Here is an 18,833-nt window from a genome sequence, read left to right on the forward strand (position 1 = left end):
GGATGGCAAGGTGCGCCGGATGTTATTGGTCAAGAATATAAACAGAGAGTGGTATGAAGAAGGGCCAACAAAACCCGAGCTTGGCGAGCGCGGCGGCATGTTATATATCACAGCTTCTTGGGCCTGCTTTGCACAGGGCCACCATGTTTCATTTTAGCCGGTCGCATCTGGATGGATGCGTTCGTGGACCGGGGGGGTGCTGAGGAGCGTTTCCACCACAGGTCGACCCGGGATACGTTGATGGTAGTGGCAGTGGGACGTGATCTGTTGGCCCCCCCTGCCGGAATGCCAGCATCCCTGTCTCTCATCCATTTGACGTGCCAAGTACGGTACCTACCTCGAGAGAGCGAACAAGCACAACGTGTAGCGGACGAGTCAGGCGGGAGCGGGGACGCAATGTCGCGTATATTGCTGTTCTGGATGGTAGGCACCATCATGCAGAGCTTCCTCTTTGGTGTGGACGCAGCCTAGCTAGACGCAGGGCGCTCTACTTGTAGTAGTGCCGACAGGAGGGACCCGCGTACCTGGGTCAGGACCAGGCCAGGACCTGGGCCGGGAGTTCCTGTGCGTGCTGGCCGCGGCTAATTGCACCGGTTTCAAGTGCAAGGAGCTGAGCGGAGATACCCATCCCACCAATCATGACCACGCCTGGGCCTTCTCCGCCCCCCCTGAATCCCGAATTATGGATGGATTTGTGGATTGACGTGGGATCGAATTGATCAATGCTGTGCTTGTGCTACACTACTGTAGTTACACACACAGCACCTCGCCTCGGAGCTGAGCCGCACACTCGTCCCCGAAGCTACCGACATTGGCTCGTCGCACCTCCCAGTAGCGCATCTTTCCGGCCTCGGTTGCGGTTGTTCCTCAATCGCCTCCACCGCCGAATGCTATTATCTCATTGACGGCGAAATCGCTGCTTTTCGTACGATGCTTTCCGTAAATGACCGACTGGAAAATTCACCTGCAACCAGTCAAGTAAAAGTCCAAAGCGGTATCCTAACAGGACGACTAACGAACGAAATCATCCCTAATCCGTACAGCACGGGATATTCTAGCGCTTTCGCCGTCAAGGGGATAACCCGGATTTACAAGGACGGATCTTCGGGATTGGGCCACGCAGAACCAAGCCTCGCAGAATGCCATCTTTCAGTGGCAAAATCCGCATCTCATTTCAAGCCAACCATAGGATCTACTTTACACGATCCAAATGTTTGATATTTACCCTTTCATCGCTATATATATGTATGTGACTATCTTTATATATTCCACGCGCAAGTATTTACAATAAGAATAGGCAATGCGAGCCGGGTCTCAAGAGCTGGCAAATCCAAGAACCGCCTGGTGTTCGCTTTTGGAAACCGTCGATGCACATAATGGCATTGGTTTAAGCTGAATTCGGATTTTCTGCATTCGGTGGCCAGTCAGAGCGTGTACTAATTCGAGTCTTTCCACATGGAACATGGGACTTACACAAGATTCCAAACCAAGTCAGCGCCTCCGTCTCGTTCGTCGGGACGACGTGGCCAAAGCCGTGGCCCCAGATGCCCTGGAGACGCTCGCCGTAGATGTACTTGGTCAGACGGGCGCCCGGCGTGTTCTCCTGGGTCTGCTTGGCGGTGCCCGAGTAGCCGAAGATGCCAGACCACTCCTTGATGGACTCGTTGAAGCTGTTGATGTTGAGCGTCTTGTCGACGTCGCCGTGCCAGACCAGCATCTTGGGATACGTGCCGGTGTAGCCCGGGTACATCTTGTGCACCTGCGCCGCCCAGTCCGCCGGCGACTTGTTGACCTGCCCGCCGGCGCACTGGCTGTTCCACCCGCGCACCGAGCCGGTGCGGAAGCAGCCCGCCGGCTCGCCGCTGAACTCGGACGCGGCCGCGAACATGTCGGGGTAGACGGCCGCCATGACCTGCGTCATCATGGCGCCCGACGACTCGCCCGTCACGTAGACCCGGCTGGCGTCGCCGTTGTACTTCTTCAGCGCGTACTTGACCATGTTGGCGAGGCCCGTGCTGTCGCCGCCGCCGTCGTGCGTGAGCGTCTGGTCCGACGAGACGTCCCAGCAGTCGCCGTCCTTGGGCGTCTGGCCGAAGACGAGCACGAAGCCGTGCTGCTCCGCCAGCTGGCCGTACTTGGTCGACCCGAAGAAGGAGCTCGCCGTCCACGCGCACGCGTGCAGCACCAGCACCACCGGCGGCTTGGCCGCCAGCTTGGCCGGCACGTACGTGAACATCTTGATGCCCGACGGGTTCTTGCCAAAGTCCTGCACCTGCGTCAGGGAGCCGGCGCGCGCCTCGAGCTGCTGCGTGCCGGACGCGGGGGCCGCCGTGGCCAGGCAGCTGAGGAGGGCCGTGAGGCCGGCGACGAGGTTCATGGACCGCATCTTGCTAACAGGCTATGGGTGTAGATCTTGGGGTAAAGAGTTTATCTCAGCTGAAAAGGAATGAAAGGTGACACAGCAGGAACCGGCTCAATCAGAGTCGATATACCGGGCTTATGAGGAGTAAGGCGGAGGGCTGAGTAGCGAATATTGGGCGAACTTGGTATGCCAAGTACCGATGATCTTCGGCTGATGTGCCCCGGATTATAATCTCCCGTTTTGAGGAGATGGCCAAGATTTCCCATCAATAGCGCAGGCCCAGGCCAGAAGACTTTATAAAAACCGGTCAGGAAGGCCGTGCCTCGAGGCGCAAGGGTACCTGGCGAGTGGTGGAGAAACAACCCGGCCGTGCAATATATTGTGAAACTTCGCCCTATAGTGGTTCTGCCCCCCCTCCCCCTGACGGATCAACTCCTCGCTCCACCATCATGCCGGGTGGTCAGATCCAGACGCGCCGCCATCTTGGTACGTCACGGAGCCGATGCAGCGCATATGGGGTTACGACAACACCAAAGTGGTCGTACCGACTTTTACAAGATTGCACCTCAAGCGCACCCCTGCCTTTGAAAGACGTTAGAAATAGTCGCTACGCCCTAGCTATTACTGCTCTATCTAATAATTTGTCCGTTCTGCTCATCCAATGACTCGCTACCACCTGTCAGACTTGGTTACGGCTTCTCGGCATAACTAGTCTGTGGATAACGAACACGACGAGTCTTGCATCGTGCGGTGAAGGGATGATGGCGAACGAAACAAGTGACCATGTACGAACAATAATTACTCTGCCAACCGGACTTCGACCTCATGCATCCTCTTAATCGCCGAAATCCACATGGGCCTCGAGCCAGTCACTTGAGCCATCCACACTACCATCCACCCTTTGTAGTGTTGCCCCTGACGTGACCTGCTCTGCAGCAACGGTATCTTATGTCGTTGCAACTCGCGCCGGCTCCGGGTTGTGACACTGTTGTTGGTTAGTCAGCATCGACACCCTGCTGTACTGGCTCTGCCAGATCGTCGCTTACAAGACTATTTTCGCTAATTTCGTCTGCGCTTTCAGACCCTGAGCAATATGTGTAATCTTCATTGTCCTACCGTATTTCGCAATACCAGCACATTTCCCTAAAAGGAGCGTCGCCACAAATACATTTACCTTGAGATATGTTCCGGTCTTCTTCATCCCAGGGTCTGCAATCTCTCACCATGTTCGCAGCTCTGTAGTGGCACTCCTTCATGGAAAACTTGATTCAATGAATGAATTTCACGATGATACCCTTTTTAATTATTAGATTCCCACCATGGGCTCGTACGACGAATCGAAACGTCGGTTTGGCCGTTGCCAAATGTCACACGTTGCCCCTGCGGAAACTGAGCGCTGTTGCCCTCCAGAGCCCGTGTGCTTCTGACTGCTTATTTCTGACTTCTAGCTTGGGTGGTTGGTGTCATGGTCAGCATTTTCCTCGGCCTTCTTGCGTCTCCATGACATGCCCCGTTGTCGCAAGACCCACGCCAAAGGCACACACATCATAAGGAGGATGGCATATATGCCAAAACACCAACCTGGCCCAAGAGACTGGACCAAGGCCTCCATGGCCGCAATAGCACCCGCCGCACTGAGGCACCTGACAAGGTTGGAGGCAGCCTGGGCCGTTGCGGATCGGTGTATGTTGAGATCCGTCAAAAGCGTACCACATAACTGTGTCAAGGCTTATGTCAGTCATAATTACTCATCGTACTAACAAGAAACGGCAATGTGCCCGAGAGTACTCACGACAAATGTGCTTGCCGTCGTGCCCCCTGTGATAAACTGCATAATAAGCATGGCGGATATGTGCTGTTCACCAATCAGCTCTGTCGCGATGTCGAAGCCCTTTTGTGAGCCATTGAGCTTACTGTCTGCGTCATGAGAACTAGTCCGTATCCAACCGCTCCGAGGGACCCGACAATAGAGAGGATATAGACGCCTTGTAGCCGGGCCGACTCTAACGGGAAATCGAGCGATTGCTTATTCAACTGCTCCCCCTTTTCTGCCTTTAGACGTGCCCTGGTCTTCTCGTAGGTTCGATCAAGTAGCTTTCCTGGAAGTTGAGGTAATTAGCTTTCCAGGCTTCCACACAAATATGCGTAAGGGAAGGGATGCGTGTCATATTACCGGCAATGAATGACCCAATCCCGCCCCCAATTCCCGAAGGGAGATAGGTCAAACCAGACTGCAGATAGGTTAGGTTATAGGTCTCAACACCCAGCGTCCCCAAAGATGTCTGAAGCGTCATCTTCACTGCGTAGTTGACTGCAGTTATAAGAATAGTGAGAAGCGATGCCTTGTCCAGTAGTATCGGCAAGCAAGCAAATGGGTTGGGGAAGTGGCAAATTCGCTTGGACGTTCCTTTTTCAACGTGAAAAGTTGTGTCTCTCGGCCTGAGGAAAGGTAAAAAGCTCTTGTAAACTCCCCTGGTCTTCCAGGAGCCGTTGCCAGCGACTCGTCTTTGGGTTTCCGGGAGGAAAAGGAGGATGACGAGGAAGTGAGAGCCAGTCAGGATGACAAGAAACCAGAAAATCCACCTCCAACCCGCCTGCTGGACCAGAACGCCACCAAATACTGGACCTAGGCTTGGGGCAATATCTGTCCTATCATTGATGGTAAGTAAATATCTGGTTTGGGAGGATGTCATCCCAGACTCACATCAGCAACAAAATTCCCACATATGAACCTCGTTCCTCGATCTCCGTGATGTCAGCAACAACTCCATATGCAGCCCCGTATAGTCCTGTATTTCGAGTTCTGTTAGTAAATGACTTGTTGGCATTGGCCCTGTATGATACGCTTACCTGAAGATCCGGCACTCTGAACCATTCTGAGGACCAGTAAAGCTGGGAAAGATGTTTGCAACGCCATGCCAATGTTTGACGCAATCATCAGCGAGAACATAAGGATATAGACCGGTCTTCGCCCATTCTGATCTGCCATGTCTCCCATGAATGCGGGCGCGACCCCTGCAACAACCAAATATGAGGTGACGGTCAGGTTGATGAGGAAGAGGGAAACGTCCAGATCCGCCGAGATTGGGACGAGAGCAGGCAGATAGACAAAGCTGCTCATAGTCGAGAACATAGCAGCGAAAGAAGTGATAAGACTGATGAGGATCTTTTGCGAGGGTTTGAAGACAGTGTATGGTTCTGGTGGCGGCTCTGAAGTCGACATCCCATCGCCTATTTCTACGTCCGTCTTTGTCGTGGAAGTTCCAGGGCCTCTTCCTGGGTCGGAACACATCTCGTCTGTCGGGAGGCCTGATGGCGGTCTCGCAGCTGAGGTTGCCATCTCACATAGCTCAGCGCACCGTTTTCGTGCAACAAGTCAAATGATCGATCGGGTTGTTTGAACAAATTATCAGTGGCCGTGGCCTTGGGGGTTTACCAAAGAGGAGGTGCCAAGCTCATTGGCCACCCAAACACCCAACCAACCAACCACCCAATCATGCAAGGGGGCAGGCATGGGGGTAACAGGCATGACACTCCCCGCGCCACCGGGGAGATCCGAAAAGTGATCAGCAATGTCCTTGCTCTACTAGATAAAGACCCAATTTACGAGGGGGATATTTCTTCTTGAATAATGCTACGGTCTATGTGAGACATGATTTTCCATATCCAACTAGCCCCTTTCTCAGTTCAATGTGTATGTTGGACGACGCAATATTCGCTAGACCCTGCTCAACTTCTTTTCCTCTTCGGTAACGGTTTCCACTAGTTGCCGCATGCTTGCAGTCCACCTGAGCTTGGTAGTCAGTTCCCTGCTCACTCTACGGCGGATAAGTAGCCTTGGAGAAATAGGACAACTTACACCTCACGAAGGGTCGGCTGTGTTGGGTACAGTGTAGCCAGCAGGATCTGGTTGCGAATCATGTACATAGTGTTGCGGCTATCTGCATCCTCTTCCGGCGCTGAAATCGGTATGTTCTTCCAGTACTCCTGCAGGTAGGGCCGTCCCAGCGGATACCGGGGATTGCGGAACACACCAAGATCCGCTGTCAAATGTTTGTGAGAGAGGAAGCGACTCAGCAACTTGTGATCACACACCTTCATTGTGGCCCCAGAAAGCACTTGCATCGTACATGCAAACAGTTTCCATATCCAACTTGTATCGGCAGTTGCCAGGCCAAAGATCCGCATGCACTAGACATGGCGTGACTGACCTTCCGTCAGACTCCAGAGGTCGCAAGTATCGTGGCAGAACCTTGTCAAAGTAGGTCTCTCGGAGTTGGGCAAGGTCCGCCGGATGTTGACCTCTAATTTTCTCTTCCCGACTAAGCATCTCCCTCATCTGGTTCGTCCAGAAGACCTCCCAGGAACCAGTCCAGAGGTTGCTCTGTTCCAGATCGCCAAATCTGGTGGGGATTGGGAATCCGAACTGTCCGTTAGGTGATTTGCCAAAGCTCCGGTGGTGTAGGGCAACAACAGCAGCCATGTAAGATTCGGGGCTGGGGATGTCATCCTCAATCATGTCAATGAAGTCGGAGAGGGAAAAGTGCATGTTCTGGTCGGACTCGTAGGTCCCTACAACAATCGGCTTCGGGCTGAACTCTGGGACGAACTCATGCAATATCGATTCAGCCTGGAAGCTGGCTTGCATCATGTCATAACCATATTGTCCCTTGCATTCCTGGAAATTCAAATATGCTTAGCCCATCCTAGGTAGACGACATTGAACAAAAGTACATACCTTCTGGAAGAAAGCCTGGGAGGTGCCATCAGCAAGCATCACCTCGACTCTGTAGGTGTTGCACCACTCGCTAAGTCCTGCAGGCGTGACCGAAGTGGCTCGAGCCCCATCAGGCAAAGCTAGACTTGCTAGTAATTCCTAGTTGGTAATAGGTGACTTGGACTCAGAGCATTGCTAACATACCGGCGAGAAGATTAGCATCCAACCCCGTATCAACGTCTCGTGCATCTACAGCCATGGTGTAACAGGGCTGATATCTGACTTTTGCTGGTTTTGTTTGGATGTTTCTTATTCGCCTGATAGAAAGCAAGAGGCGTGAAGTGTTGAAGGATTGGATACCCACAACTACGGGATGGGTGTAACGAGAGATTCGACAGCCATTTTCCTAAGTGATGCAGGTAACCGGCGAGATCATATATCTCCAATCATGGCTCGGTTCCATCAGACAAGGGAACAACTTGTAGTTCTTGTACACTGACGACCTATAATTAGCTAGGCGCTGCCGTTCTGGCTTGTTGGTCCGGCTCTGATGCATTGCATGGAGCCAGCTCAACGCACCCTGCTGAACAAAAGGGGAGCAGGGATGGGTGTGTGCTCGATTAGGGATCCGACTTGGCCGGCGCGTATTGAGCACCAACGCCGACAACCGATTGCCTTGAGCAGTCGGATCTGGTCGAATCGCAGCCTGCTTATCTGTATGATCGTCTGGATCGTTGCTAGACCAGGCATTAATGATACATACGTTCTGATGTAACCCAAAGGCGGGGGGTCAAATCGCTCGTACGATTTCTCCATTTGTCCTCTTGGCGGGACACTCAAGCGCAAGCCCGAACGAGTACATACATCACTTCTCCAGATGCTTTCTCTCTCTCTCTCTCTTTCGGAAGCGGAATGATGCGATCAGATAATCCGGTCTGCATGTTCACCTTCAAAAGTGAAGAGCCTCGCAGAATGACCTTTCAGGGCGCGATAGGCGGAGGTGGGCATCATGACTAGTAGATGGACGGCAAACATGCGGTATTGCTCGTTATCATAGAGAATCGAACATGTGTAATGTTCTAATGCGCATGGTGTGATCAACCAACACGAACCTTGCCTCGGGTAAAGACTCCGTGGGGGCGATAGCGGCGATCCGGGAGATGAATGTCATTCATACCCCTGCTTGAGGGAATGCCACCCTTGGCAGCAAAGCGAACCTAGCCGTGGGACCTCGGTGAATGACTTGACTGACTTCCTTGCTCTGCGGTTTCTTCCAAACGCTTCAGCATATATCACTCTCTGGCCAGAATGGCTCACCAGTCCCAGTCGAAAGTAAGTAGATAAAGGGGTACCTATGGGCCTGTTTATTGTATGCATGCGTAGAATAGTCTGGTCTTACTAATGCCGGCCAATGAAGCAGTGGCAAGGGTCCGACAGGAACCCAACTTCCAACTCCTCCCTGCAGGTACCGCCTCGGCCATTCCCCCGCGGGAGGCAATCAGCACCAGGTATACTGAAAGGTCGACTTGGCTCGTTTCGAAGAGCATTATCCCCTTCCCCGTCACTTGCTGGCAGCATAATCGATGAAGTGAAGGGGCCCGTAGGTCTAAACCTGCTCTACGAACCTTCCGAGCCACTGGTCGAATTTGTTTTTGTAAGCCAACGGACATACAACGCGTTCAAGGTGTGGTCACCCTGCTGATCTTGACGGTTCCAGGTTCATGGTCTCGGTGGAGGCTCAAGGAAAACATGGAGTGCAACCGAGAACCCCGAGTCATTCTGGCCGCGAGAATGGTTGCCATTCGAAACCGGGTTCCGCCACGTCCGCATACATAGCTTTGGGTATGATGCGGACTGGACAACATCGCAGTCAAGCTCCCTGACTATCCATGATTTCGGCCAAGCACTCTTAGCAGACTTGTCGACTTCACCCCAGATCAAGAAAAACGGCGATGTTAGTTGTCCAGCGCGTTTGATCGCCTAATCAACCTAATTCGGAGAGCTAATGCTAGTCGCAGACTCCCATCGTGCTTATCGCGCACAGCATGGGCGGCTTGGTAGTTAAAAAGGTGGTGCCTACATCATCCTCGACGAAAGGAACTCTCAAGGCTGACAAACACTCCAACAGGCCTATTTGCTTGCTACACGCGATCCGCACTACAGGAATCTGGCTTCGAGAATACACAGTCTCTTCTTCCTCGCAACACCTCATAGAGGTGCAGATTCCGCGAACCTCTTATCTAGCCTGCTGTCCATTAAGGGGGCAAAGGCCTTCGTCAAGGATTTGATACCCGGCTCGGGATCGTTACAGGTTTCGTCGCCGCATTCTTATTCTATTATAATGCCAAACCATTACTAATACTATCTAGGCAATTAATGACGAGTTCCGGCATGTGTGCGCCGACTTGCACCTCTGGTCGTTGTTCGAGGGAGCAGCAACGTCAAGCGGGCCGGCTTCTGTTACGATCGTGGAGAAAGAATCGGCAGTACTGGGTATGTGACGAACCAACAGTGGTATGCACACGGTGACTAAGCTGACTTGAAGACAAGGACTCCCTGGCGAGAGAACTCGATACATCCAGGCGGATCATCGACACATTTGCAAGTTTGGGACACCTAGTGACCCTAACTACGCTATATTGCGTGACTGCCTCCGCACGTCCATCAACGAGGCCCAGCAGATATGTAAGTGTCTTGCCCAGAGCAATGCTTCTTACTGGGGACTAATGACAAGCCTCAGCCACCTCTGAGAGGAGTGAAGATCACAAAGTGCAGATGAAGTCGATATCCGAGGCTTTGGAGAACGCACAAAAGCCGGAAATGGACCTCCCTCGCAGCCGTCGATCAAAGGCATGATGGATCCGGATCATGGCTGACAGACCATGAGAGCTTCAACTATTGGCTTCATGGCCTAGAGCCTGGAGATGTTGCCATAGACTCTTTGGAGCCAGTGCACCCTCCTAGAACCCTGTGGTTGAATGGCCCGCCAGGATCTGGAAAGTCTGTACTCGCTGGTCACGTCATCAAACTTCTCGAGTCGAGCAACATCGATTGCGCTTACTTCTTCTTCAAGAGCTCCAACAAAGCCACCGTCTCCCAGCTCCTTTTGTCCCTGGCATTCCAGATGGCCGAATTGAACTTCGAGGTGCGACGTGCATTCCTCAACCTGCTGAAGGATGGCAAAATCCTCAATAGTCTCGATCCTTCGGTTATATGGAATACACTGTTTCTTGGCACCATTTTGAAGATCGGCTTTTCCCAGACCCAAGTGTGGGATATCGACGCACTCGACGAATGCCCTAGTCGCCAGCTCGGCTCATTGGTTCAGATGATCGCCAAGATCGACCCTTCCTCGTCCTTCAGGTTCTTCTTGACTAGTAGGCCTAGTGAGAATGTTGAGCGGCTCTTGACCCAGGAGAAAGTGAAGAGATATGAGATCAATACCGGCCGTGGCGAAACCCTGAAAGACATCTCTGCATACCTTTACTCAAGGCTCTCGCATGCTGTTCCGTCAGACGACCAAAGCGAAACAGGCCACAATCCGATCGTTTCACAGATACTGGAAAAGTCCAATGGTGTGTTTCTCTGGGCCTCGCTAATCGTCGCAAGATTACAGGATACCTACACGCTGGAGAAGATGCATGAGGTTTTGGATGAGGTGCCTTCTGAGATGAACGGACTGTATCGGCGTATCATTGTGTCTCTTAAGGACTCATCGAGCGCGCCCCTTGCACATTGCATGCTAAAATGGGTGGTATGCTCCCCGCAGCCACTCTCAACGGATCTGCTCATCGAAGCTGTGAGGTTGGACATTTCGCAAACGTTGAGAACCTCCGACAAGATACCTCACATATGCGGGAACCTTGTGACTGTCGACAGCAGGTCCAGAGTTCAACTCATGCATCAGACTGTCAAGGAATTCCTGATAACGCAGGAATCTGATCGCTTTGTCAGATGAAACGAGGCTCATTCTCAACTCGCAGCGAAGTGCCTCGAACATCTTACTCACCCACGATTTTCCCTCTCTCGGCCTCGTCGTATGGTGCAGACAGTCGCCTTTCACGCATCTGTTTTCGATGATTACGCCGATAGCAATTTCTCATACCATCTCGCTCACGCCTCTACAAACCCAGATCTCGACTTACTCCCTCTACTGGCAGCGTTTGTCAAGGATAATATTCGATCATGGATCGAAAGGACCGCTAGACAAGGGAGGCTGTCCGTTTTTCAAAGGTGCATTGAGAATGTGAAAAGGTTTCTGCACCGCTATGCGAACGACCACTCTCCGTTGGAACTGGAGCATCAGATGGTTTCACGAGTGGTCGATGATCTTACTCGGCTCCTGGCCATCTTCGGGCCGAACTTGGTTGATACACCACCAGCTATACGCAGCCTGGTCCCGCTTCTCTGCCCTACCACAAGCTTCTTCCACCAAACCTTTGCTACTCAGGCTCGACAGCGTCTTGTATGCAACTTCAACGAGCAGTGGGACGAGCGACTATCTAGCTTGCTGTTTCCTAGCCGAGCCCTATGCGTGACTTGTAATGACAGGTATCTGGCTGTCGGCTTGACAAGCGGCAAGATCCATCTGCACCGCGCTTCTACATTCGAACTAGTCACTGTCATGAACCATGGGGAGCCCGTCCGACGGCTTGCATTCGGGAACACTTCCAACCTCCTCGTGTCAGGCAGCCCAAGGAAAGTGGCTCTATGGGACGGCGACAACACTCAGCAATGGATCATTCCCGTCTCTACACTACCTCTATCTCTAAGTCTCAGCTACGACGATTCTAGAGTCTTAGTCCCTGTCAGGGATGGAGTTGTCATGGCTATTCGAAGCTTCGATGGACTACCGCTAGAACGTATTCCCATCATTGACGATAGTTCGGATTCGGACTCGGACTCGAGTACACACGGCGGCAAAGGGATCGCTGCGACCATCGTCCGACTATGCCCCAAGCTGGACCTTATGGCTGTTTCATTCCGCAACTCACACTTGTCACTTTGCTACATGGAGACGGAAGAGAAGATTGGAAGGTTTGAGAAGGAGGGATACGAGGGCTCGAGACATGCTCCTCAAATACTCGATGTCGCTTTCAGTACTGTACAGGAACTAAACCTCGCCGCCGCCACCTACCAGGACGGCGAGGTTGTGACATTCAGTACCTTGACATTGCAACAGAAAGACACACACCATCTCCATTGCAACATTCTGGCCACTTCTCCCGATGGAAGAACGCTTGCTGCTGGGGACAACGACGGGGTGATCTCGTTGTTCAATTTCGAAAACCTGCGCCTGATCTATCGGATATCTTCTCTCGACGAGCGGATTAATGGGATTATATTCTCATCCAACAGTCTTCGGTTTTTTGACATCCGCGGCAGCAGCTGCAATGTCTGGGAACCTTCCGTTCTGATTCGGAGGAATTTTGCCGACGACAGCTCCAGTGAAGCCGAAGATCAGATACTACCGGTGCAGGAAGCAATGTTTACGCGGCATTTCGAAAATGGGACCGCGATTACTATCATCGCGCAAGCCGGTAGCTCAAACTATCTCTTCTGCGGGCGCGAGGATGGTAGTATCACCTACCACGACATAAGAACAGGGAGGAGACTCGAGAGACTCCAGTACCATGCACGGCTCGTTGCCATCACGCAGTTGGACTGGCATGCCAAAACACAGACGCTGTTTAGCGTGGATACTTCTGGACGATGCATCGGTACCCGATTTTCTGCATCGCCATCAGGGCAACTGCAATTCAAGTCTCATATTTTCGACCACCGCGTGGGAAGCACAACACAGCAGGCACTCGTTAACTCGGATGCAACTGCTTTCTTCGTTTCCACATCTGTGGGCGAGGAAGTCTGGCACTCTGATACAGGGATATTTGTATCATCAAAACACTCCAAAGATGGTGGACAATGGCTTGTTCACCCCACGGACAGTTCCAAGCTGGTATTCGTACGAGACGCAAATATGAAGCTGTTCAGCTGGGCAAAGCTGGATGTGCCAGTGGAGTCTTTCGACTTGTCTGAAACCCCTCTAGCAGACGCCCACGCGGCTTCAAATCAGCTGACCATATGGTTCGCCCGCCATGAGCTCAAATATCTGTTGTCCCTCGTTCCAGACACCCTGGGCCAAGGGTCCGCTCTATTCCTGCTGGACACATCGAACACTATCAACCACGGCGCTGAGAAGGCGACTGTTGAGACTGCTAGCATTGGCCTGCCAGAGGTGAAGTTCGTGATTGGATTCCACCGTTCTGAACTATATTTCCTGACTAGACAGGGCTGGGTCTGTTCTTTGAACGCGAAACATTTGCCCTCACTCAAGTCGTACACACGACACTTCTTTATCCCCCCATTGTGGCAGGCCGGTAATGACTTTGCCGGTCGTGTTCTTTCTTCCAAGAGTCTCGCTTTTGCCTATAGAGACGAGCTGGTCATCTTCAACAGGTTCTTGGAATTTGAGGAGAAAGTCGACCTGCAAGTGGAGGAGCAAGAAAGTACTTGTCAACTGTAGGCCGAAGTGTGGCCCTCTTAAGACACAGCCTAGAATGAATACCAAACGACCTACTTGCCCTCGTCTTTGCCCCGGTTGGTCATCGCACTGCCAACGCTTCACATACTTCGCATCCTGTGACATTGCTGCTGTTGTACAGATTTGGGTCATATACTACCGTACGGCGCTGTTCGGGTACATACGACCATATCCTGCTGAATACTAGGGATCCCGTCCGCTCTCCCATATATAAGCAGCAGAGAGCCGAATTAGTACTAGGGTCGGTGACGACCTGGGAATCCTCGGTGTTGTATGTTTTTGTCTTTTTGGGCACAGCGTATCTTGCCTCTGAGACGCAGTTAGGCATTACTCAGGATACTTATTCCGCCCCGAATGCTCCCCTGCGGGAGCGTCCTTCGCTGGACGGACGACCCAGCCCCTGGCATGTGGTGGGTCCCCGTCGACACCCCTTTTGCATGTGCCCAGATCGACAAGCATATTCTCTTCGTATTGATGGCAGACAATGCCCAAGTAATTATGAATAAGAAGGGTTACGACTACATGTAACGTTGACTTCAGTAGACATGTCGAATTGGCAGTTGGGGGGTGGCATTTTGGGCCACCGGTCTGCAGCGCCGGGCCCCGCCATGGTCAGTCCCGCGGCCTGTGCTACCTGATGGGGTTCAACTCCCGGGCTCTGACCGGATCGGCCGTCCAACACCGGCCGACCACGGCTGCATCCGCCCACCCCCGGAACCTCAAAAGATGAGGACATCGTCCCTTACCTGAACAACTACAACAGGAAGGGAGGTTCCACGCACTGGCCTTTCGAGTACGGAGGCACCCAGCTTGAGATCGTCCCCGCAGATTGGAGATGCCCAAAATAGGCGGGCAAGTACATTTCCCTGAGATGGGCCCTGAGATGCCTGTCATGATCAAAGAACAAAGATCACTTGTCGCTTGTAACTGTTCACGTTTATGCTGTGTATAACCTCATCTGCATCAGGCTCCTCAGGGGCCTGAAACAGCGCTAGCCTCAATCTCTACTATACATAAGTACAAAACTCTTACAACTCTCGACAGCGAGTCGAATGGGGTAGATTCCTATCTTCGGGACAGGAGGGGAGATGCTATCCTTGCGGGATCATTAGTTCACCAAGCCGTCGCCTCAGCCAACTTGCTCAAGCGACGCTCCTCGGACACCTGCCCAACTGCTAGCTCCATGATCCCCGCCCAATACCCATATCTTCTGCTGTCGCCTCTCTTGTTCGTCTGCAGATGCAGCCACCTTGCCAGGCCAGACAGATCGTCAAGGCAAGGGTCTGCCCAGTCGCCTCCCCCCGTTCGAGGAGAGCGAAGGCGGCGGCGTACCTTCGGAAATGGACGGCATAGACGAAGCCGGTCCTGCCCTGGACGTCCCGTGCGTTGATGTTCCAATCCCGCCATCGGAGGACCTGCTCGAGATGGGTTTCATCGGACCAGGCCGCCATTTGCAGGCCTTGTAGCACGGTCTCCGGACACCACTGCCGGTAGGAGCCTATAATCCTGTATTGGTTCCAGGGAATCAGATACCCATCGGGAGTGGGTGATGGGCCGAAGACAACATCCATGATCAGATCGAAGATCTTCTGTGGATTCCCGTTTCTGCAGCGCATGAGCTTGAGCAGCACTGCCATGAGCTGATCTTGCGACACTGCCTGAGTCACTGTGATCAACAAGCGAACTGCCGGAAGCATTCGGTCGTCTATGGCGGCTTCTGTCAACGTGTCCACCCAGCGGCCAGCAGGTATCTGATTATGCTCGATGCAGTACTTGACCAAAAACTCTGCAGTCTTGAAGCCACCACGGGTGTTTTCCAAGGCAACCTCGAGCGCAGTGTTTAAACTCATGGCTGTTGTATTCGGGTCCGCTCCGTGAGCCAAAAGACAGGCTACGTACGACCTGCGTGTTATCAGACCGTCTCGCGGCAGCATAATGCAGAGCAGAGTCTGTGCCAACAATTGTCTGGCTAGTACCGCCCTGTCGATATCGAGTGGTTACCAGCGGGCAACCTCGTTCGAGCCATTTTCGTACCCCATCAACATCTCCCCAAAAGAAAAGCAATCTGCAGGGGCCAGAAGCGATAAGTCGGTATGCTTGAACAGATATTCCGCGGCGTTGGGGTGGCCGTGAAGAATCGAAAGGCTTAGGCAGTCGGCGGGCTCCATTCGGTAAGGATAGTTGCAAACCTGCCAAAGGCAGAGCGTATGGAATACAGGGAGGTTGATACGAGAGAGATTTGTGAACACGTCCCAGTCAAAAGGAATCAGAGCTGGGCTTAATAGATTTTATTTTTGCCCAGCCAGAAACTGGATAACAACTTCACGTTTTAGACAGGAAGCTTTGAAGGGTGGCACATACGCACTTTACTCTAGTTTCGTTTTCTATAACCTGCGTTAGGCGATCGAGACCGACCCTGAAAGCGCCTTACCAACATGACCGTACGGCGGACTGGCACGTTGCCGGCATCATCTTCCCCAGTTGTGCTTCAGTTAACGTGACCATCCCGGGAACCCCTGCAAGCCTGTCTGTCCAACACTGAGTAGCTTACCACGAAGACAAAAGAATAACAACACAGTATTTGTGTCCTTGAAGATTCACGTACACTAAGCACGAAGACGAGCCGATCTCGCCTTCACGATCGCCGACAACGCCCCGGACAGGCCTGTAATCATAACCACTCCATGGCCTATTCTGCTAAATCCAACAAGCAACTGACTTTTCCAGTGCCCTGTCTATTACTATCACTTTGCTGGACTCGCCTGTAGGCCAATAGGCAAAGTTGATTGGATGATCTGTCCCTTATAAGTAAACTCAAGACCTACTTGTTTGTATGATACCATGCGAAATCCTGGGGCTCTCGGGCATGATTCTGTCAGTCTGCGGGTGACTCTATGTCCCACAACCAACCACCATCAATGTTTGCGGCAACGAACAGCATCCAATGGCGTTATGAGTCAACTCTAAAACTAGTACGCAATCAAAGTTCTGTGCAAGGAGCATCTAAAACCCACGCTGTATAATACTGGCCTGACAGATCCTCCTTTTCTGTTGAAGACTATTCCCACGGCCCCGGACACTGAACGCCCTAAATGAAAACTCGAGTTAAACATAATCAGCCTGAATAGGACTACTCTTTAACAGTTTACGTACCATTTCTTCACTTGCGGTAAGATACCTGCTCAAGAACTGTCTACTTTATTTTCATCTTCTACCTGTTGTCTATATAGAAATTGGTGCAGCGAAAAAAAAACCGCCTACACGCATTTCAAATCGATCTCTTCACGTGAAGAACATCTATTATGTGTGTTTCCATAGCAAGCGTCTTTCACCCAGTGCTCCTGGTGCCCATGAGCCATCTATTGAGTTTCATCTAGTCTTACATCGTTGCCCTTCGCCACCGCTCTTGCTCATCCAGACACGTGTAGCTCGTCGAGCCAATGTTGAAACAGTTCCAGCAAATGACGACAGGAGTTGAGCTCGTTCGCTCAGATTCATAACCATGGTCCTGAGAGTATACAAATCGATTACCGAGTCATTTAACCCACGCCCGTTGCGTTGCTCGCCTTGTCATCCATTCCTTCAAGTTTACGGGGGCGGTCCAGGGTTTCCTCTCGCAACGCCCACCGAAAGTCTATGACATTCCCTCCAGCCGAGCAGCCCAGGATAGGCATCTACCTTCCGCCTGGGGGTTCTCGCGTAGCCAAGCCGCCATTGCCAGCTTTTCAGTACAGCTTCGGAATTTCCACACTGCGTTGCGCTCCATGAGCATATGTGCGGCCTCGTACCGACGATAATAAATGGCATACGTCAACGCCGTTCGTCCTTTGACATCGCTGGCTTCGAGATCCCAGTCTCGATACTGGAGAAGCGTCTTGAAGTAATGCTGGGTCTTGTTTGCCGATAGGATTGCCTGCAAGATGGTCTCGGGAGCCCAATAGTGATACGGTTCGTTGATGTCGCACTCATCCCATGGCTGAAGGTATCCGTTGTGTTGTGTTGCGAATCGGGGGCAAACAGCTTCTCGACCAAGAACATGACTGTCGGTAAGTCATCCTCGGGGTTCTTGTTGACCATACGGAGCAACGAACTCTTCATCTGCTCTTCTGAGACGAGATCCATTGATTCTACCACGGCCAGCTCGGCTGGCGACATATGATCCCAGTACAACTTCCGGTCGATCATCTCTTGCCAATTGGTTGCCTCCAAACGGTTGTTCTGGACCGCGTATCTTAAAAGGAACTTGGCATTGGCGGGTGAGTGTTGGTTCCAAACCGCGACCTCGAGTGCGTTCAAGCCGAACTTTAGTACAGCCTTGCCAGACAAGGCTTCGGCTCCGAGTCTGGCCCCACGTGCTAGGAGCAACTCCAGGACTGTTGTGTTGTCTCCAGGGTGAGCAGCATCATAATGTAGCGCCGTTTCTTGTCGTCTGGTGAGCACAACCAACCGCGATGTTTTCTGCAGGAAACCCAAGTCGAGCAGTGCCTCCACCAGCTTGACATCTCCGACCAAGGCGGCAACATGCAGAGTGTGAGATTCGCTCTGGGCTGCCTGTGAATGGACGTCGGAGTCCCATGTGTTCCAGCAGATACTGAGCTGTGCCCGTCCGGATCCAAGTAGTCAGTGAGATGAAGGACAATGACCGCCTGCAGTCAGATACCTACTTGGGCTGCGATCGATGTTGCTAAGATCGCCGCCCCAATGACGTTCACGTGGGTTTCGGGGTTCGTCGCTCCGTATGAGATCTAGCTTTTGGTGGAGCCGTTCCCCAACCACGATCCGGCTCGGAACGAGGATTCCTGCATCGACCGTCCTGCTATCGCGACTATCGAACACGCGCCAATTGCCATGAATCGCCGTCAGTACTGTCCAATACCGGGCTTACTGAAACTTTGATTGAGGAGCTGATGAAATTCCGACATTAAGTCAGATCAATTGCACGCGTGCTGGACAGCGGCCTCGGGAATGTGTCCAATGTGTCGCGTCTGGACAATTCGGGTACTTGAAGATGCTCCGAAAAGGCAACCGCGGTAACGTAACGAATGGTTACCTGCAGCGCTGGGTTCGGGGTCTGTCCTCCCGTGCAACCCCCCGCCTGCAAAGCCGACTAACATTGATGAACACATGCACCTTTCGACCGAACATCGTGCGATTTGCTCCTCCATCGCCCTCGTATTTAGGGTCCATCGAGCCCGTTACAATTGAGTCTCTTC

At 52.4% G+C, this 18,833-nt stretch overlaps 7 protein-coding genes across 7 annotated transcripts; 2 read left to right on the plus strand and 5 right to left on the minus strand.

Moving 5' to 3' along the window:
- Positions 1 to 435: 435 nt before the first annotated feature.
- On the plus strand, positions 436 to 1,218 carry PG986_001300 (uncharacterized protein; the record flags this gene model as incomplete). The annotated part of the gene is made up of 3 exons (XM_066837522.1): positions 436 to 454; positions 501 to 694; positions 751 to 1,218. The coding sequence occupies 3 exons, from the start codon at positions 436 to 438 to the stop codon at positions 1,216 to 1,218; spliced, it is 681 nt and encodes a 226-aa protein (XP_066706415.1).
- Positions 1,219 to 1,387: 169 nt separating this feature from the next.
- Positions 1,388 to 2,386, minus strand: PG986_001301 (acetylxylan esterase A; the record flags this gene model as incomplete). Its single annotated transcript, XM_066837523.1, has 2 exons — positions 1,388 to 1,392; positions 1,474 to 2,386. 2 exons carry the CDS (start codon positions 2,384 to 2,386, stop codon positions 1,388 to 1,390), a joined length of 918 nt encoding a protein of 305 aa, XP_066706416.1.
- A 1,420-nt stretch (positions 2,387 to 3,806) lies between these two features.
- PG986_001302 (uncharacterized protein) lies at positions 3,807 to 5,654 on the minus strand (the record flags this gene model as incomplete). The annotated part of the gene is made up of 6 exons (XM_066837524.1): positions 3,807 to 4,079; positions 4,155 to 4,253; positions 4,277 to 4,461; positions 4,536 to 5,035; positions 5,067 to 5,151; positions 5,213 to 5,654. 6 exons carry the CDS (start codon positions 5,652 to 5,654, stop codon positions 3,807 to 3,809), a joined length of 1,584 nt encoding a protein of 527 aa, XP_066706417.1.
- Positions 5,655 to 6,080: 426 nt separating this feature from the next.
- PG986_001303 (uncharacterized protein) lies at positions 6,081 to 7,338 on the minus strand (the record flags this gene model as incomplete). Its single annotated transcript, XM_066837525.1, has 5 exons — positions 6,081 to 6,150; positions 6,222 to 6,405; positions 6,458 to 7,040; positions 7,101 to 7,228; positions 7,284 to 7,338. The coding sequence occupies 5 exons, from the start codon at positions 7,336 to 7,338 to the stop codon at positions 6,081 to 6,083; spliced, it is 1,020 nt and encodes a 339-aa protein (XP_066706418.1).
- A 2,865-nt stretch (positions 7,339 to 10,203) lies between these two features.
- PG986_001304 (uncharacterized protein) lies at positions 10,204 to 13,602 on the plus strand (the record flags this gene model as incomplete). The annotated part of the gene is made up of 2 exons (XM_066837526.1): positions 10,204 to 10,456; positions 11,399 to 13,602. 2 exons carry the CDS (start codon positions 10,204 to 10,206, stop codon positions 13,600 to 13,602), a joined length of 2,457 nt encoding a protein of 818 aa, XP_066706419.1.
- A 1,193-nt stretch (positions 13,603 to 14,795) lies between these two features.
- On the minus strand, positions 14,796 to 15,470 carry PG986_001305 (uncharacterized protein; the record flags this gene model as incomplete). Its single annotated transcript, XM_066837527.1, has 1 exon — positions 14,796 to 15,470. The coding sequence occupies one exon, from the start codon at positions 15,468 to 15,470 to the stop codon at positions 14,796 to 14,798; it is 675 nt and encodes a 224-aa protein (XP_066706420.1).
- Positions 15,471 to 17,254: 1,784 nt separating this feature from the next.
- On the minus strand, positions 17,255 to 18,765 carry PG986_001306 (uncharacterized protein; the record flags this gene model as incomplete). Its single annotated transcript, XM_066837528.1, has 3 exons — positions 17,255 to 17,596; positions 17,650 to 18,171; positions 18,733 to 18,765. 3 exons carry the CDS (start codon positions 18,763 to 18,765, stop codon positions 17,255 to 17,257), a joined length of 897 nt encoding a protein of 298 aa, XP_066706421.1.
- Positions 18,766 to 18,833: the final 68 nt, after the last annotated feature.

Source organism: Apiospora aurea (genome assembly GCF_038362705.1).
Source record: "Apiospora aurea strain CBS 24483 chromosome Unknown utg000001l_segment0_segment0, whole genome shotgun sequence".
NCBI classification, from domain to species: domain Eukaryota; kingdom Fungi; phylum Ascomycota; class Sordariomycetes; order Amphisphaeriales; family Apiosporaceae; genus Apiospora; species Apiospora aurea.